At 35.1% G+C, this 15,813-nt stretch overlaps 2 protein-coding genes across 5 annotated transcripts in view; one reads left to right on the forward strand and one right to left on the reverse strand.

Moving 5' to 3' along the window:
- On the forward strand, nucleotides 1–5,808 carry LOC125847633 (uncharacterized). Its single transcript, XM_049527273.1, has 7 exons — nucleotides 1–1,569; nucleotides 1,681–1,796; nucleotides 2,382–3,449; nucleotides 4,073–4,565; nucleotides 4,651–4,804; nucleotides 5,177–5,270; nucleotides 5,363–5,808. Exons 1-7 carry the CDS (start codon nucleotides 319–321, stop codon nucleotides 5,478–5,480), a joined length of 3,294 nt encoding a protein of 1,097 aa, XP_049383230.1. The 5' UTR covers nucleotides 1–318; the 3' UTR covers nucleotides 5,481–5,808.
- Nucleotides 5,809–5,945: 137 nt separating this feature from the next.
- LOC125847658 (zinc finger CCCH domain-containing protein 1-like) overlaps nucleotides 5,946–15,813 on the reverse strand; it is a 180,152-nt gene continuing 170,284 nt past the window's right edge. Inside the window, exons 1-6 of one of the 4 annotated variants that reach the window (XM_049527305.1) lie at nucleotides 10,550–10,761; nucleotides 9,795–9,886; nucleotides 9,601–9,676; nucleotides 8,143–8,978; nucleotides 7,499–7,660; nucleotides 5,946–6,366 (exon numbers count right to left, since the gene is read on the reverse strand). In XM_049527305.1, the coding sequence (XP_049383262.1) occupies nucleotides 7,556–7,660; nucleotides 8,143–8,978; nucleotides 9,601–9,676 (1,017 nt within the window). In that variant the 5' untranslated portion in view covers nucleotides 9,795–9,886; nucleotides 10,550–10,761 and the 3' untranslated portion in view covers nucleotides 5,946–6,366; nucleotides 7,499–7,555. Of the gene's footprint in view, nucleotides 6,367–7,498; nucleotides 7,661–8,142; nucleotides 8,979–9,600; nucleotides 9,677–9,794; nucleotides 9,890–10,549; nucleotides 10,762–15,813 lie in introns of those variants that run through there. The other 3 variants (XM_049527306.1, XM_049527307.1, XM_049527308.1) reach the window with 3 other exon arrangements.

Consider the following 15,813-nt stretch of genomic DNA (forward strand, 5'->3'; position numbering starts at 1 on the left):
CATCTTTGTTTGTTTACTCTTCACTTCACATCTATATTCTCTAGCCACTTCATTCTTTCTCTCTCTTTATCTCCTTCATTCCTTTTTTTTTCCCTGTGAAATTTTCTGAGTCTCTGTTTTGGGAATTAACTTATCAAGATGAAAAACAGAGAAATAACCGGCGAGACTTGCGTTCTCTGCGTGTTCAACGGTTTGACGTTTTAATTACCCAAAAAGAAAAACAGAGAGAGGAAACCCCCCTTTGTCTTGCATTCAATTTTATTAGGAATTTTTTCTTTTGAGACAAAGAAAATGGGTTGTCATTTTTGTTATTGTTGAATGTATCTTTGGTTGTTTTTCATTCTGCTAATTTCTTCTTCTTCTTCTTTACTGAAAGACGAGTCAATTTTGACAGATGGGTTGTCTTCAATTTTTAGTGTTTTACATTGGGGAACGTTGAAATGTTCAAAGTTTTCTCCTTCTTGTCAACAAACATTAAATATAGCATTCTTGATTGAGCAAGTTTCGGAAGAAATGGCATCTTCTCAGGTAGAAATTGCCTCTTCTTCTTCATTTGGTCATGTACTTAGAGATCGTAACAGGCGTGATCGATGTACTCATAGGGATTCCAATGTTTTCCAGAAGAATCTAAAAGATTTGGTCCATACACATATCCATTCTTGCATTTCTTCAAGTCAACCCACAAATACTAATAATTCTTCTGATTCCAATGAAAATTCCCGGCACCACCGACATGTTGACTATGCAGATTTATGGGTTCATAAACCGCAATGGGACAACAATGAGAACAGTCCTACAACCGTTGATAAATGGGATAGAGCTAGAGAAATGGTGATTTCTTCAAGGCCATCGAAACAGAGAGGAGAAGCTTCTTCTTGTTCGCTTGAAACTACTACCACAACCACCACCACCGCCGTCGAAGTTCCTAATTCAGGCGGCGTTTCTACTCTTGTCCGACGGTGGAGGGATTTCGAAACGGTGTCTAAGAGCGTGAATTTGGGTAACAATTCGAATTCGAATTCGAATCCAAGCAGCGCTAAAAGCAATTGTGAAAATGCTGCATTTGCGGACTTAAATGTACTTCAGAGAGGAGATGATACATGTGATGAATCTTCAGTCGATGGACGATTTGAAACTCCGGCTACAAGCGTGAATGGCGAATCGTCTGGGGATTGGGAACAGGCGTATAAAACTGCTATGAATGATATTCAGGGTTGTAAACAAACAGATACTAATAAAGAAAGGGAAAATCTTAGAGTTGCTGATATCATTAGGAAATTGGCAAGTAGTAATGGTGAAGAGAGTCATGAGAATGAACACAGTTGTACTAATACTGCTCCTCTTGCCACTGGCGAATGTTTGCCTCGAATTAAAACATCATTTGATCATTCAGAACAACAACTACAACAAAGGAATTTTTTCCCAGTTCTGCATTCGCCTCGAATCATCAGAGGTCGAAAGGCATTAAGCGATTTGCTCTTGCAAATGGAGCGTGACAGACTCCGGGAACTTGACACTCTTAGGGAACGTAAGGCCGTTTCCAAGTTCCAACAAAGAGGTCGTATTCAGGTTTGCATTTTGCTCTCTAATCATTGACGTGTAGTTTATAATGATGAATTTGCTTTAAAGGATCATTGTACCATTTGCTGATTGATCTTCACAATCCAATTTCTTAAACAGGCTTTGCTTAAAGTTAGATTCCTGCGTCGTGTCACAGATGCCAGAGATGATCGATCAACCAATGGAACATCATCCGAATCAAATAGAGTGTCTAGTTCTGCAATCATGCATATCAGGTAAAGGCCATGTCTCAATTGATTCCATATGTACATTGCAAAAAGAATAATCTGCAGTTACCTTATGGAGAATATTGTTGATCATCAAGATGTGAATATTCAACTGCTTAAAATATGAAAAAAATTGGAGCAAGAATCGTGCTCAATCTGAAGTGCGTTTTGAATAACATGAAGAATGAATTTTTTAACAGATTTATTTGTTTAACATGCTATGGCAAAGATTATGGTGTGTTAACACAGTCGAAGGAGAATCTTATCATTGGAACCTATTGATGTTGTAGACAAATGCTCCATCTCTTAACTTCCATTTATTCAAAATTTTGCTTTATCTGAGTATATCAGAATGAGCTCAGCATAAAATACCTTTTGGAATGTATAAGAACCTAACAATTGAAGTTGATGATTACACGTTAACGGTAGAAGTAGGTCCAAAAGAAATTACCACAAGTCTCAACTTTTCCTTCAAATCAGGGCAATTTTCCTTACAAGTTGTGTGGTTCAAAAGAAATCAATTATCCATTTGGTTCTACGTTATGGAACCTAAAGTTATGGGATATACATAATTTGGATCGTAATTCATTTCAGGGAAAGGTTCAATACAGGAAGTCAAAATGGTGTAGCTGACTCAAGAAGCCTCTCAAGAGAAGCGGTAGAGAACACCCAGGAAAGCCGGAATTCCACACCAAATCAGCTAAGAGTACAGAACTGTGATAAGGAGAACAAAGGTAAAAATGTTGTAAAAGTTGGAAGTGAACTAGCATCCCATAAGCAAAGAGAAGGGAATCAGAAGCAGGAGATTATCAGAGAGAGTGCTGCAATGCAGCCTGGTGTAGCTGACTCAAGAAGCAATAGCAGTCCTAAATCCGAAATTGCCTCCACATCTACACGAGAGGATCATCCTGAGCCTAGTGACCCAATGACTCTCTGCATAAAGGTGATAGATAACAATACACAAATTGGAAAAGTTTTTACATCCAATCAACTGCAAGAAGAGAATCACCATGGGGAAGTAAATGAGAAAACAAGTCCCCGAATGATGACAACAAATGTAAAAGCTACTAACTCATCAAATCCCCAGACAGAAATGTCAATTCATATCCGACATTCTGACAGTTCTTGTAGTCCGAAACATAATGAGGTAGACTGTAGTCCTCAAGCAGTTAGCCCCAGTTTACTACATTGTACTTCACAACTGCAGAGCTCAGATGTTTCCCATGACCAAGCTAGCTGGGAAAATGCAAGCTGTCAAGCTAACCATGACAAGTCGCTGGAATTTTTAGAGACATCAAGATCTCCTAAGGATAGTGAACAAAGTGTCCATAGAGAAGAACAAGATGCAAATAAACTGCAGCATGCAGGAACTAGTAATGAGTGGTCTAGTGAGAGCACTAAACCTCAAAGTGACTGGGAAGAGGAAGCTACCAACCAAAATCTAGTGGACAGTGATTGTGCTTGGGTAAGTGATTATTCGCACACACCAAGTGGATGGGATGAACTACAGTCTAATTACCAGCAGCAATCAGAATCCAACCAAGACTGGATAAATGATGTTTCTCGTCCACGTGAAGAGTGGGAAGGTCTTAGGCAAGAAAGATACCAAGAGATGCTTGATCCTTTCCTAGAGAATCATGATATTCGCCAACTTCTTAACAGGTAAATACAAATTCCTTGCATCTGATCTGAGACTAATCATATATATATTTACTATTGTCATTATGCAATAGTTGGATTTAGGTTTACTTGGGTATTTATGTACGATCAGTACGATCCATAGACAGTTTGCCTGCCCGCATTAATGAAGCATAAAACAATCAAGGGACAATCAACAACAAACCACTAGAATCTGCTTTTCACCAAGAGTATCAGATAGAAACCATTGTTACAACACAAAGGTGCCATAGACATATATAAAGTTCATAAAAATGAAGGCAATGACAAAAGTGATGATTCTACCTCAGAATATAATTTTCACTTAGTGTATGGATCGTTTCTGTACTTGTCCATGCTGGTGTGGAGATCATCTCTGAGAACTTACTGACTTTAACGTGTAAAAGAATGTGAAACGGATTTTGATCGAGCTGGGATACAAGTAAAAGAACTTTTTGCAATTTGGAAAAGGAAGTCATTGTTCCCTGCTTGCCAAGGGAAAGTGATACTCAAATGAAAATAGAGTCTTTGTATCTCCTTTTGCTGTCCTAGGATATTAATTACTCAGCTTTTGTAGTATAACCATAGTTCATGATTTGCACTTACTTTTGCTCTTCATAAATGTGCAGAAAAAGTGTTTCAATCTTTCTCAACAGTGGTTTGAGAGAGAAAATAGATCAACTAATGGCGTCTCGCTCACAAGAACTACCTAATGCAAAAAGCGGACAGCTTGAGAAAAAAGTAGGGTCACACATGACTAAAGAAGAGGCCAAGGAGAGGGAAGTGCTATCACATATAGAAACACGAGCAGCCGGGTGTGATGATGATGAGGAAGAAGCAGACTCGGGTTATGAGGATGACTTTGAAGATGATAATACTCCCATTAGACAACAATACCTCAAACCTGAGGAATTAGTTGACCAGAACAAAGCTTCACACACTTTACAGTCATGGAGAAATAATCAGGACACTTTACCATCATGGAGCAATGATCAAGACAGGGGTGTCAGTGATGACTCCTATCACCTTCCGTCTAATTCTTTACCACAACCTCAATTATCCAACATTTACTCCCATCACAATCAACAATGCTCCTCCTCCTCCACTAGACACCCTTCAATCGTAAGTTTTCTTTTTTCCTTTTCTTGCAATGACTTGCCAGAGATTCCTGAGTTTGAGACTGGTCATAACGATATGGCATTAACAGGAAATGGAACTGATATATGAATTGCGAGGACATATGGAGCAACTCCACCAAGAGATTTTTGAAATACGAAGATCAATAAACAGTTGCATGAACATGCAAATGAATTTACAACATTCCATTAAGGATGAGGTTGCAGCTGCAATAATTCAGTCAGGTGTGTTGGTTGACTGAAATTTGAATATAAGAAACTTACTATGCTCCATCATCAATCATAAAACTATGATTTTTTTGTGTGTGTTTTCCAAACTTCATAAAACCCTTCGTAACCTATAAGAAAAACTTGATAGGTGAAATACCCAAAGGTGAAGTCGTTTCACTTCTTATATTCTTTACCTTATTGAATTTTTTTCTCGGGGGATAAGCTTACCTTATTGAACTATTTGTTGAACCTCACAATCTTACAAGTTCCAAGACCAGGCTTCACTTATGAGCTTCATCTACATGTGATCTTATTTTTTTTCTATTTTTCGTCTAATTCAATTTTGGTTCTTTAGAGAGTAAGTGGAGTAACAATTTTGTAATGCAGGTCCAATGATTGGGAGTAACTCAGATAAGAAGAATGCAAACATAGCAAATTGTTGTATTTGTTATGAGCAGCAAGTTGATTCTCTCCTTTACAGGTACTTGGCATTGATTGCAGCAAGAATTTTTCACACTTAAAGTACACCAGAAATAAGTAATATTAATCTTGTGGGTTGTCCTTTATTTTCAGGTGTGGGCATATGTGCACCTGTTTCAGGTGTGCCCATGAATTGCTTTGGGGCACCGGAAAATGCCCGATATGTGAAACCCCCATAATAGATGTTGTCCGTGCATATATACACTCATGACGTACACGTTAACCGGATTTTGTTCTGCTGATGTCTAACTTTTTGCCCAATGAGAGATGAGCCGAAAGATGATTTTTCGTTTTCTTGTCCTTCTTTTTTTTGGTTTTAATTGAATCTTGTGAGCCATGGAACTGTTTTATGGCTAATTTATTTGTCTATAACAGGTTTAGAGTTAGTGGATGAATGCTCACTCTCCCCTGGTTTTCACTAACCATCTTTCGTATACAATAGGAGAAAAGAAAGCAAAGTTCTTTCTATGACATTAGAAATTGTGTATTTTCAAATTCTTTGTAACAACAATTCAAATGAAGATTGGAAGAGTTCCTTACATGCAAAGAAGCTACAAAGCAGCTTAGCATTATTTTCTGATTTACCAAAGTACTGAGCCTTTTAATTTCCCAAAGAAAAAGAATTGGGACTACAACTTTGGTCATCGATGCATGTTAACTCAACTAAACCATCAGATTTAAAAAGAGTAATGTCATTTCCATTGAGACCAAAAATAGAAGTTAAAAGGTTGATTTAACCATCAAGTTTACAATTTTAGTCCCCTGATAATAATTCAAACCAGCCAAAAGATGTGATATCTAGCTGAGACAAGATAGACCAGAAACTGAAGTGATTCATTAAATCTATCATGTAGGCTTAAAATTCCAAAATACATGACTAAGGCAACGGAAAAAAAGGAAAAACACATACTCTAATTCCATATAAGTTGTCGTACTTATATAAGAACATATATATCAACTCTTCACATCAAAGGAGAGATGGTGATATTGGACGTTCAAGTCAACGTCCTATTCTTCATCTTCCACCAGCGTTGGTATTGTTTCAAACTTCCTTATCATACATCAATCACAACCGGTTACTTGAATCATCATACAGCCTGCCAAATAAAGAAACTAATTCAGGTACTCTTAATTGCATCCCCTAATTATACAATTTATGTTTTATCTTTGGGAAGTGGGGCACAAGTCACGTATTATATATCACCCATGTCGGATCCTCCAAAAATGCACCACTTTTGAAAGATCCAACATAAAATGCACCACTTTTGAAAGATCCAACATGCACCCGATGACATTTTTGAAGAGTCCGAACAACATAGAGTTCACCTACATATTACCATTCCTGCTGGTGTTTGAAGCTTCAGGTTTTAAGTCAGGATTCGAAGTGTGAGATTTCTGGTAAGTGATAACCATGTCATTAGTAGAATTACAAACTTAAAAGTGATGAACAAAGGTTAAACTTGCGACCTGCATAAGTTCAAAGGCTCAAAATTTCCAGTACCCTATCACAAGGAGCTTGTTCTCCTTGCAAATGTTAACAATCACCCAACTTTAACAAAACCTCAGACAGCTTGATAAAGCAATGGAAAAAGGGGACTTTGTGAAACCCAAGACAAACAAGTTAACCCATTCACTGAAAGGAAATAGTGAAAATTTCTTTGGCTCGCTGCTGATGACGCTGGAAAGCAGCAACAAAAAGTGGAGTTGTAAGAGGGCAACGGCAGAGAAACTAGGGCTAAGAATTTCTTTACTCTGTTGATCATGAATTGAAAGTTGAAAGTGGGGAGAAAAACCTAAGTTCGTAAGTATTTTAAATTAAAATAATATTAGTTAGGTATTTGGTTTAAACAGAATATTGATAAGAACCAAGTACTGAACCATGTATGTTAACTGACGAACCGATTTTCCAGTTTTTGTTGGTTTAGGTACGGAAAAAGTCTGTTTAGGTTCGATTTTGAGCAGCCCTAATTCCAATCTATAAGGAAGTATTCTTCCAAATAAACTTTATTTTTTACATTAAGCATTGTTCTAAACATGTAGGTATCCTATTTTTACAAGGCTAACATGTACCTACGTATCAAAACCAAATGCTCTACGTATGTAGGTGGAGTATAGCAGGTCGAGAATCAGTTATGCAAGAGCTCTAGCAAGAAAACAGATAGGGTTATACTTAACATATAAAGGAAATGCACATTTTAAATCTAATGTATCCAATTTGTAGGCACTTACAGTAAAGCAAGATCCACTTCTATGGCATCGTGAAAGAGAGGACTGGCAGAAAATCCCTCATTTCCCTTGAGCCGCCATTCTCTTGCGTATTTCAAATGCTGTATTGAATATCCCAAGGGTTGGCTGGTTGCATACATAGCACTTCTTATTCTTTGCATGGTGCTGTTAACCATAACCACCAAAAAGAAAAAAAAGATTAACTTGAAATCCACATACAAAGTATAAATAGAAGTTAAATAAGTCATAGCTCTGTGCCCTAGGTGACAGTAGCTCAAACTGTTTTCAATAGTCTATATTGTTTGACAAAAGTCCAAACCAATAGAAGAGGCAGCTTTTACTTAAGGAAAAAGGTAAATTAAAATACTTGCAACTCTTGCCTATTTCAACGGGTAATTTCATTATATATTAGTGACAATAGAAAAAGGCACCAAGAAAGTCTTTTACAACCATCTCTCTTCCACTCTGTTGCCATTCCTTATTTAGGTGGTTGAGATTTGGGGAAGGTGGGGGAATAACCTATGTCATCTCAAATAAGAGAAAAATGTCTTTAAAAAAGAGAAATGGAGAAGGTACACAAAAGTGGATGTTGTCACAGACCCCATGACATGATCAAGCAAACAAGAGTAAAAGGTAACTGAAATTACCTTTAATGCACAGTGCTCACAGAAGTAGTGTTTGCATTTGGTCATAACAGGATCAACAAAAGGCTCTCTGCAGATAAAACAAGCAAATGGTAATGCATCGTCGTCATCATCGTCATCATTCTTCTCTGCATCCTCATCGTCCTCATTGAGCATCCCCAAAGCCAATTTTCTTTTCCTCTCTTTCTCAGCTTCATCCCACTCTCTTTCCATCTGCCACCCAGACTTATAATCTCCACGGTCATGCATAAATTTGCAGGAGTCCCCATATCCACAATATCCAGTCTCTTTATAGTCCTTGCAGATATCTGGTTGATAGTCAAACCTTGCTGAAACTCTGATGTGAGCAGAAGCCCTGAGAGGACCATGCGCTCCACCAGCTTTCTCACTAGAAATTGTATGTTCTCTTCTCAAACCAGCTTTGTAATCAGTATATTGATTCATACCCTTATACAATTTCTCATCACCACCTGTCTTGCTTTTTCCCTTTAAAGCCTCCTCTGCCTGCTTCAGAGCTCTTTCTCGAATGGCCCGGGCATCTCTAGAGAACTCAGTCTCGGTTTCTAAAGTGGCTGTCGCTCTACTATCATTTTGAACTTGAATTTCCTTTGAGGACTCGAAATGAAAACGAGCCGCTTTTGAATCCACATTGGGTTCAGTATCCTTGTTGGACTTTGAAGGTCCAGTTGAGAAGTGCAGCTTATTATTCGCAACTGCTGGCTTTTTCTTGGTATATATGACTGAACTATCACCTTCTGCATCTTCATTCTCTCCCTCTTCAACCGTAGGACGCTTTCTGATATTTTTTCCCTTGGATGGTTTTTTGAAAAAATTGCATACTGCGATAGAGGAAAGTATACAAAAACATATTAAGCAAAAGAAGCGACAGTAAATTGACAAAAGAAGGCAAAAGCAAGCTAGAAGAGAAAAGGAACTTAGGATTAATATTTGCTAGCATAGAATACTTTATAATATATGCAAACCTGGGGTACTAACAAAAACAGTACCGATTGGAACATTCGTACAGTCATCTTTAGTGCCAAATTTGAGATAATCATATATGAACTTGAACACCTCTGAACAGTTTATTTTATTTTATTACTTACCGTGGGGGTAACAGCAGCTTCTAAGAGTCAAACTACAGTGCATTATCAGATTATACACTAACCATTCATAAGATTTAATTCTAATACGCAGCACAGTGATAGCTGCAGCTTCTGAGAATCTGATAATGGTGATGGTAAGAATCAGATTACAGTGACTTATCATCAACGTAATATGATATGTAATGAAAATTAATTACACATATTTCCACTTTTGTACCAAAACTTTGGTATGATATTTATTAGGCTCTATATTCTAAATCAACTTGAGATGAGATCCCAAATGACAGAACGCCAGTAACCACAAATAAATTGAGTAGAGTTGTTTCCAGTTGAGAAGGAGGAGGAGGTCTCGTACCGGGAGCTGTTGGCAGCTGTTCAGCTTCAGCTTTGGCAGCGTTTGAATCAGATGCTGGAGTATTTGAATTCTCCATCTAACAATAAAAAGCATTGGAAAGGGGACAACGTAAAGGCATTGGTATAAGCAGAGACAAAGAGAATCAGTTTATGGAGGAAGCAGATGGACAGAAAATGAGGAAAAAGGGAACTTACAACTCAGATTTTACTTTGAGAAAGAGACTGTCGAGTAGTTCACCGAAGTCGGTCAAAGAGAGCTTCAGGATTTAGAGGTTCCAGGTGCCACACTGCTTAGCACATAAACATGTTATCATTAACATGTCCAAATAGAGTATACATATGGTCAAATATCTAATATTTTGGGCTCTGGTTCAGCTTATCCGTCTTTTCAGTTTATAAAGACAAATCAATGGAGCTAAAAAGGCTAAAAATGGCAAAAACCTAAAGCAAATAAACTTTCAATAATATAGCTAATACAAAAAATAAAAAACATCTCCATTTACAAATTGAGAAAAATCACCATAAAAATTAAAACCAGTTTGATCTCATCTAGCAATTTATGAACTCTGCAAATAAATTAGACGCATTTACATCAATATATTGACTAATTCTCATTTTTAGAGTAAGAGAGGTAAACAGAAGATTATCAAGGACAAACAAATAATATTCTTTCAATCATATTTTGAAAGTCGGTTTTTCTTCTTCTTTTCCAACTCTTAAATTGAACCTTTGTCAATTAGATTCAATGACCAACACCGGAAAGCCCTAAAAGATATTTGGAGAACAAAAAGAAACAAATAAATAGAAAAAGAGAAACCAAAGCAGTTCTAAGAAAAGAGCAAGTAAATCACTCCCATAACCGGAGAAATAGTTCAAACAAAGCAATTCCTTCAGTCCAGAAAAATCAAACGTAGAAAGATTAGCTAACAGAAATAGTGAGAGATACATACCAATAATAGAGCAGAAGGTATAATCAAGAGTTTGAGATCGAAGACAACCAAACACCGAAGGCAGGAAACTTCACGGCGACAAGGGAGGTGGATTTGCCGCAGGCGGTGACGAACCGGTGGCGGGAGGGTTTGTTTTTTGTCCTTTACGACGGGAGAGAGATTGGGTTCTGGAAAGAAAAATAGTAAACTAAAATAGGAAAAATTGCAAATGGCCCCTTATGTATGTGAGTAGAGCAACTTTTGTCCTTCATATATTAAATTGTACACAAAAGGTCCTTAAAAGTAGACGAGGATTTTCCCATTTGAATCCTAAACCAAGGGTTATGAACTTTCACATATAGACACTCAAAAATAGCCTAATTATTCTCCATAGCTATAGTTTGATAATTACAATTCGTAGCTACATGTTATAGGGAGGAGAGAGGCAAACGAAACTTGGAGAGAGAGGAGAGAGGCGAGTGAGAAAGGGAAAAGAGTGGGAGAGAGGTGAATTGTATATGTATACCGGTTATATAATTGTATCTTATACATATGTATTTGTATATATGGCAAGCGAGATTGGGAGAGGGAGGAAAGAGGCAATGAAGATTGGGAGAGGAAGGAGAGAGGCGAGCGAGATTGGGAGAGAGGCGAGCAAGAGAGGGCAGAGAGTAGCAGAGAGGTGAATTGTATATGTATATCGGTTAGATAATTGTATATAATACATATGCATTTGTATATATGGCAAGCGAGATTGGGAGAGGGAGATGAGAGGCGAGTGAGATTGGGAGAGGGAGGAGAGAGGCGATCGAGAGAGAGCAGAGAGTGGGAGAGAGGTGAATTGTATATGTATATCGGTTAGATAATTGTATATTATACATATGTATTTGTATAATCTGACAAATTATACATATACAAACGTGGCTAATTATACAAACTCAAAGTCAGCCCACGTAATTAATATATAATGTTAGTTGCGAGTGATAATTATAACAAATTATAGTTATGATGAGTAATTAAGTAGTATAAATTTGTTTAACTGCTTAATTTTCCCTTATTATTTTTCAAGACAACCAAAAACAGAATTCTCTATTTTTAATACAATCAACTTTAATTCAATTATTTATTTTATTTTCTTTAAAAAAATCTTCTTCATTCTTCTTAATATTATATTATTATTTTTATTTCATTTTCTTTTCACGATATAAATTCGCTCTTTGTTTGTTTATAATAATCACCTTATATAATTTTCATGTAATATAATTTTTTTCAAATTCTTTATTTAATATAAAATTATATTTATTCTAAAAATTCAAAGAACAACTACGAATAATTGAAAAAAGAAATCAACAAGCACAACCGTAATCACAAGTACAATAATTCTCTAGATCATACATTATTTTTTTCCGAATATTGTTAAATCTGAAAATGACCTACCGGATTACTAAATTATTGTTGTGATTTTTAAAATTATTATGTGTATATTGTTATCTTGTATTTAAATAATTGTGTTATGTATTGTATTTTAAAATTAAAATTTGCATCTTATCATTTAAATTTTGTGCATTCTTTATAATGAAAATTAATAATAATATCAAATTATCACTTAAAGTGACAAAAAATTAAAAAAAATATATTTGAAATATTGTTAATTCGGGATGAAGTGGTATATATTAAATAATATATTTTTTAAATATTGTATTACATTTAAAAAGAAATACGAATATTAGAAATTTAATTAATAGCTTTATATGAAAAAATAATGGGGTTGGAGATGGTCTTACTTTTTAAATTTGTTATGTTTTAAAAACTATTGTTATTTTAATTAGAAATTAGCTTGAAATTAAAGTGTCAATTGAAATAGTAGTAATTATGGGTCTTATTTCGTTATATGACTATTGATGTAGTTGAGTTTACGTTGGACTTAAATAAAGGTCCAATAGGATGTCAAATGATGAGCTAATTTTACTAGCCCACCAAGGTCCAAATGGTTCTTAGTTCATCTTGAAGCTCAAGCTAGTCCTGCATATCGAAAAATTCGTCTTTTAATGTGTTGTCGTAAAGTTTCATTCTTCGTTTCTATTTTTTAGGTGGCACTATGACATTGAATCATTCAAAACTATCCAATGGAACAATGCCACATGTTGAGCAATTTGGTATACCAAAACAAATCAACTTTTCAGTACAACAAGTCAAGTGTGTATATATATCTATATCATTTGGCCGATCAAATTAAAGCTTATTACCACAAAATAAAGGGAAAACGGTACTTTTAGTACCTGTGTTAAGGCTATATTTTTATTGTAGTCTTTGTGTTATCTAACTTTGCACTATTAACCTTCAATTATATCAAGTGAGTGATTTTAATCCCTCAACTAACAGATCCAAAAAAAATAACATAGAGTTCACTGCTAAAAGGGGTAATTCGGGTATTTAAAAGTTATTGCTTGAGAAATAAAAAGCTTTTTAAAAAAAATTATTCGCTGCATAACCTAGTTCAACCCTAGTTCTTCACAACGAAGAAGTCTCGATCTATTTGGTGTGGATGTGCAATGGAATTGCGTTCTAAAAGTGGGTTGAACTTCACTCCATCTTGTGAGTACTCTTTCAAGTTGAATAGACAAAGAAAAATATCTCAACAAATATACCAGAATACTTTGAATTGTTTTTCATTAATGTTATGCAAATTATTTGTATATGTGAAAATATGATTCTAAATTATACTATTTGTAAACTTGAAGCTACCAGAAGAACTCAATTTCAAACACCCTAAGGATCTGTATGGTAACACACCATATTCAATTTTGATTAGAAATTTTAAAAAATTGTTAGCATCATCAGAAGCACCACATAAATTCAATGCTCTCAATTATATCTTAGAATTTACACATCTTCAATTTATCTTGAAGAATTCTCTGTTGTCAGTTTCAACAGCAGTGATAATCTGAACGGAATGTATTATAAAACCAACTCTTCCAACTGACTACAAGTAAAATTGAAGCTTAAGGACACTTATAAGTATGATAACATACAAATAATTAAAATGAAATACCCAAATTCCCTTCTAGCAGTGAATTTTCTGTTAATTTTTTTTTTGGATCTGTTAGTTGAAGGATTAAAATCACCCACTTGATATAATTGAAGGTTAACAGTGCTAAGTTAGATAACGCAAGGACTAAAATAAGAATATAGCCTTAACACAAGGACTAAAAGTGTCGTTTTCCCCAAAATAAAATAAAATTTGATTTGTAACTCAAACAGACCAACAAATTAAAGCAAACGAGATTAATATTTTTGTTGGAACGACTTCTCTCAAACAAACAAAAAATTAAATCAATGAACTCAGTTTTTGAAATGTTAGAATCAAATTAAATCAATTAAGTTGATTTTTCATTGCTTCAGCTTTTATTGATTTTGTTGGAATTTTTTTTTCCAAATTTTGGTAGATTATAAGTGAAACTAGTATAACGACGCAAAATTTTGAAGGGAGTAATATAATATTAAGAACATTTTATTGCAGCCTTAATCAAAGATTTCGGATTTGAGCCCGAAATATAGAAAATTTTTTGTAGAGAGTGTTATCTCCGAATGGGTCCCGAAGGGTTCCCTCACTATGTAAGGTAATTTTCCTTCGAGGAAAGGACAAAATTAAAGTTAGAATGCAATAATTGAGGGGGTTCGTTTTATGATTTTATCCTACTAATTATTGATGAAAGTGATGCTACAAGATTTGCAGTGCCCAAATATATATTTATGGGCACAGAATTTTGCTAAGGGCAGATTCAGTGTGTTTGTAATCAGTTGGACACTTGATAGGAAAGGTCACTTTCCCAATTCTCATTTTATCCTATATACATCTTCTCATAAATTCTTATGCACACTTTTATGGCGCAAAACCCCAGCACCATGCATGTCTATCCTTAAGATCGAAGGCACATTGTCGCAGAGCTAGAAGCTTACGTATGAATTCAGTAATTTTCATTCATATTTATTATTTATATTTAAAAAAAAACTCAAAATTCAATATTGTTATTCTAAATTTAAAACTCATAAAGTTTAAATTAAGCCTCCGAAACTGGTGGAGTGAGCATGCATGAATATTATTCATTAAGGGGAGTTCGGAGCTAAAAGGGCAAGTTTTGAAACGGTATATCAAAATATTTTTTAACCAAAACGGCAAAATCGCCACTGAAGGAGCGATATATTTTAATGCCGTGCACGCCGTTAAAACCTTTATTTAAAATCGCTGCTGGCCAATTTTTATTTTTTTTAAAAGGCAGCGTTATCCAAATTTATTTATTTTTTAATCTTAAATCGCTGCTTAAGCAGCGTTTTTTCAAACAAAAAAAAAACTCTAAAATCACTATCCAGCGTTTTCTTTCAAATAAAATAAAATTTTGAGCCATTTTAATTTAAAACTGAAATTGCTGCAATGGCAGCAATTTTCTAATTTATTTTTAAAAAAATTATCCCTTCTTTGGCAGCAATTTTTCTTGATGTTTAAAAATTGCCAATTTTCCTTAATGTTAAAAAAAAAGAAAAAAAATTGGATAACGCTGCTGATGCAGCGATTTACAAAAAAGAATTTATTTTTTTTAGAAAAACGCTGCTGAGGCAGCGATGTTACGAATTTAATTTTTTGTTTGACAAAATCGCTGCTCTTGAATGAAGTTTTCGACGGCAGCATGCACGGCGTTAAAAGATATCGCTCCCTAAGTAACGATTTTGCCCTTTTGGTTAAAAAAAATTTGGTATACCATTTATGTTTTTTTAAGAAAAAAACTTACCCTTTTGACTCCGAACTCCGGTAAAAGGGCACCCCACAACATCAATTATCTTTAATGTAGTAACTAATTAATTTTCCCTTGGGCCTCTGCCTTCTACAATGAATTAAGACTGATATACAGGATGCTAGGTACATTTATGTAATCTTCTTTTCGTCTTTATTATTTCCTTTATTTTGTTTTTGTCTTGAGGGGTGGGGGTTGGGTTGGGACCTTGGGACACTATTCATAGGTAGCTTTTAAGACAAAAAAGAGGACTCAATAGCACTTTTATTAATATACCATTAAGGATTGTGGGGGATATACATATAAATATAACTAATTCTAGATTGTAAAATATAAATAATAAATAATTTAATACAAATTCTAACATGAGAGAGGACCACCCATGACGTGCTAATTAATTCCAGTCTTCGTCAAATTGGGTAATGGGATTTTCTAACTAAATTAACTTCCCCTAATCCAATTAGGATCTAGCAAATTATTTACTAATTTTTTAAA

Source organism: Solanum stenotomum, chromosome 12 (genome assembly GCF_019186545.1).
Source record: "Solanum stenotomum isolate F172 chromosome 12, ASM1918654v1, whole genome shotgun sequence".
NCBI lineage: Eukaryota > Viridiplantae > Streptophyta > Magnoliopsida > Solanales > Solanaceae > Solanum > Solanum stenotomum.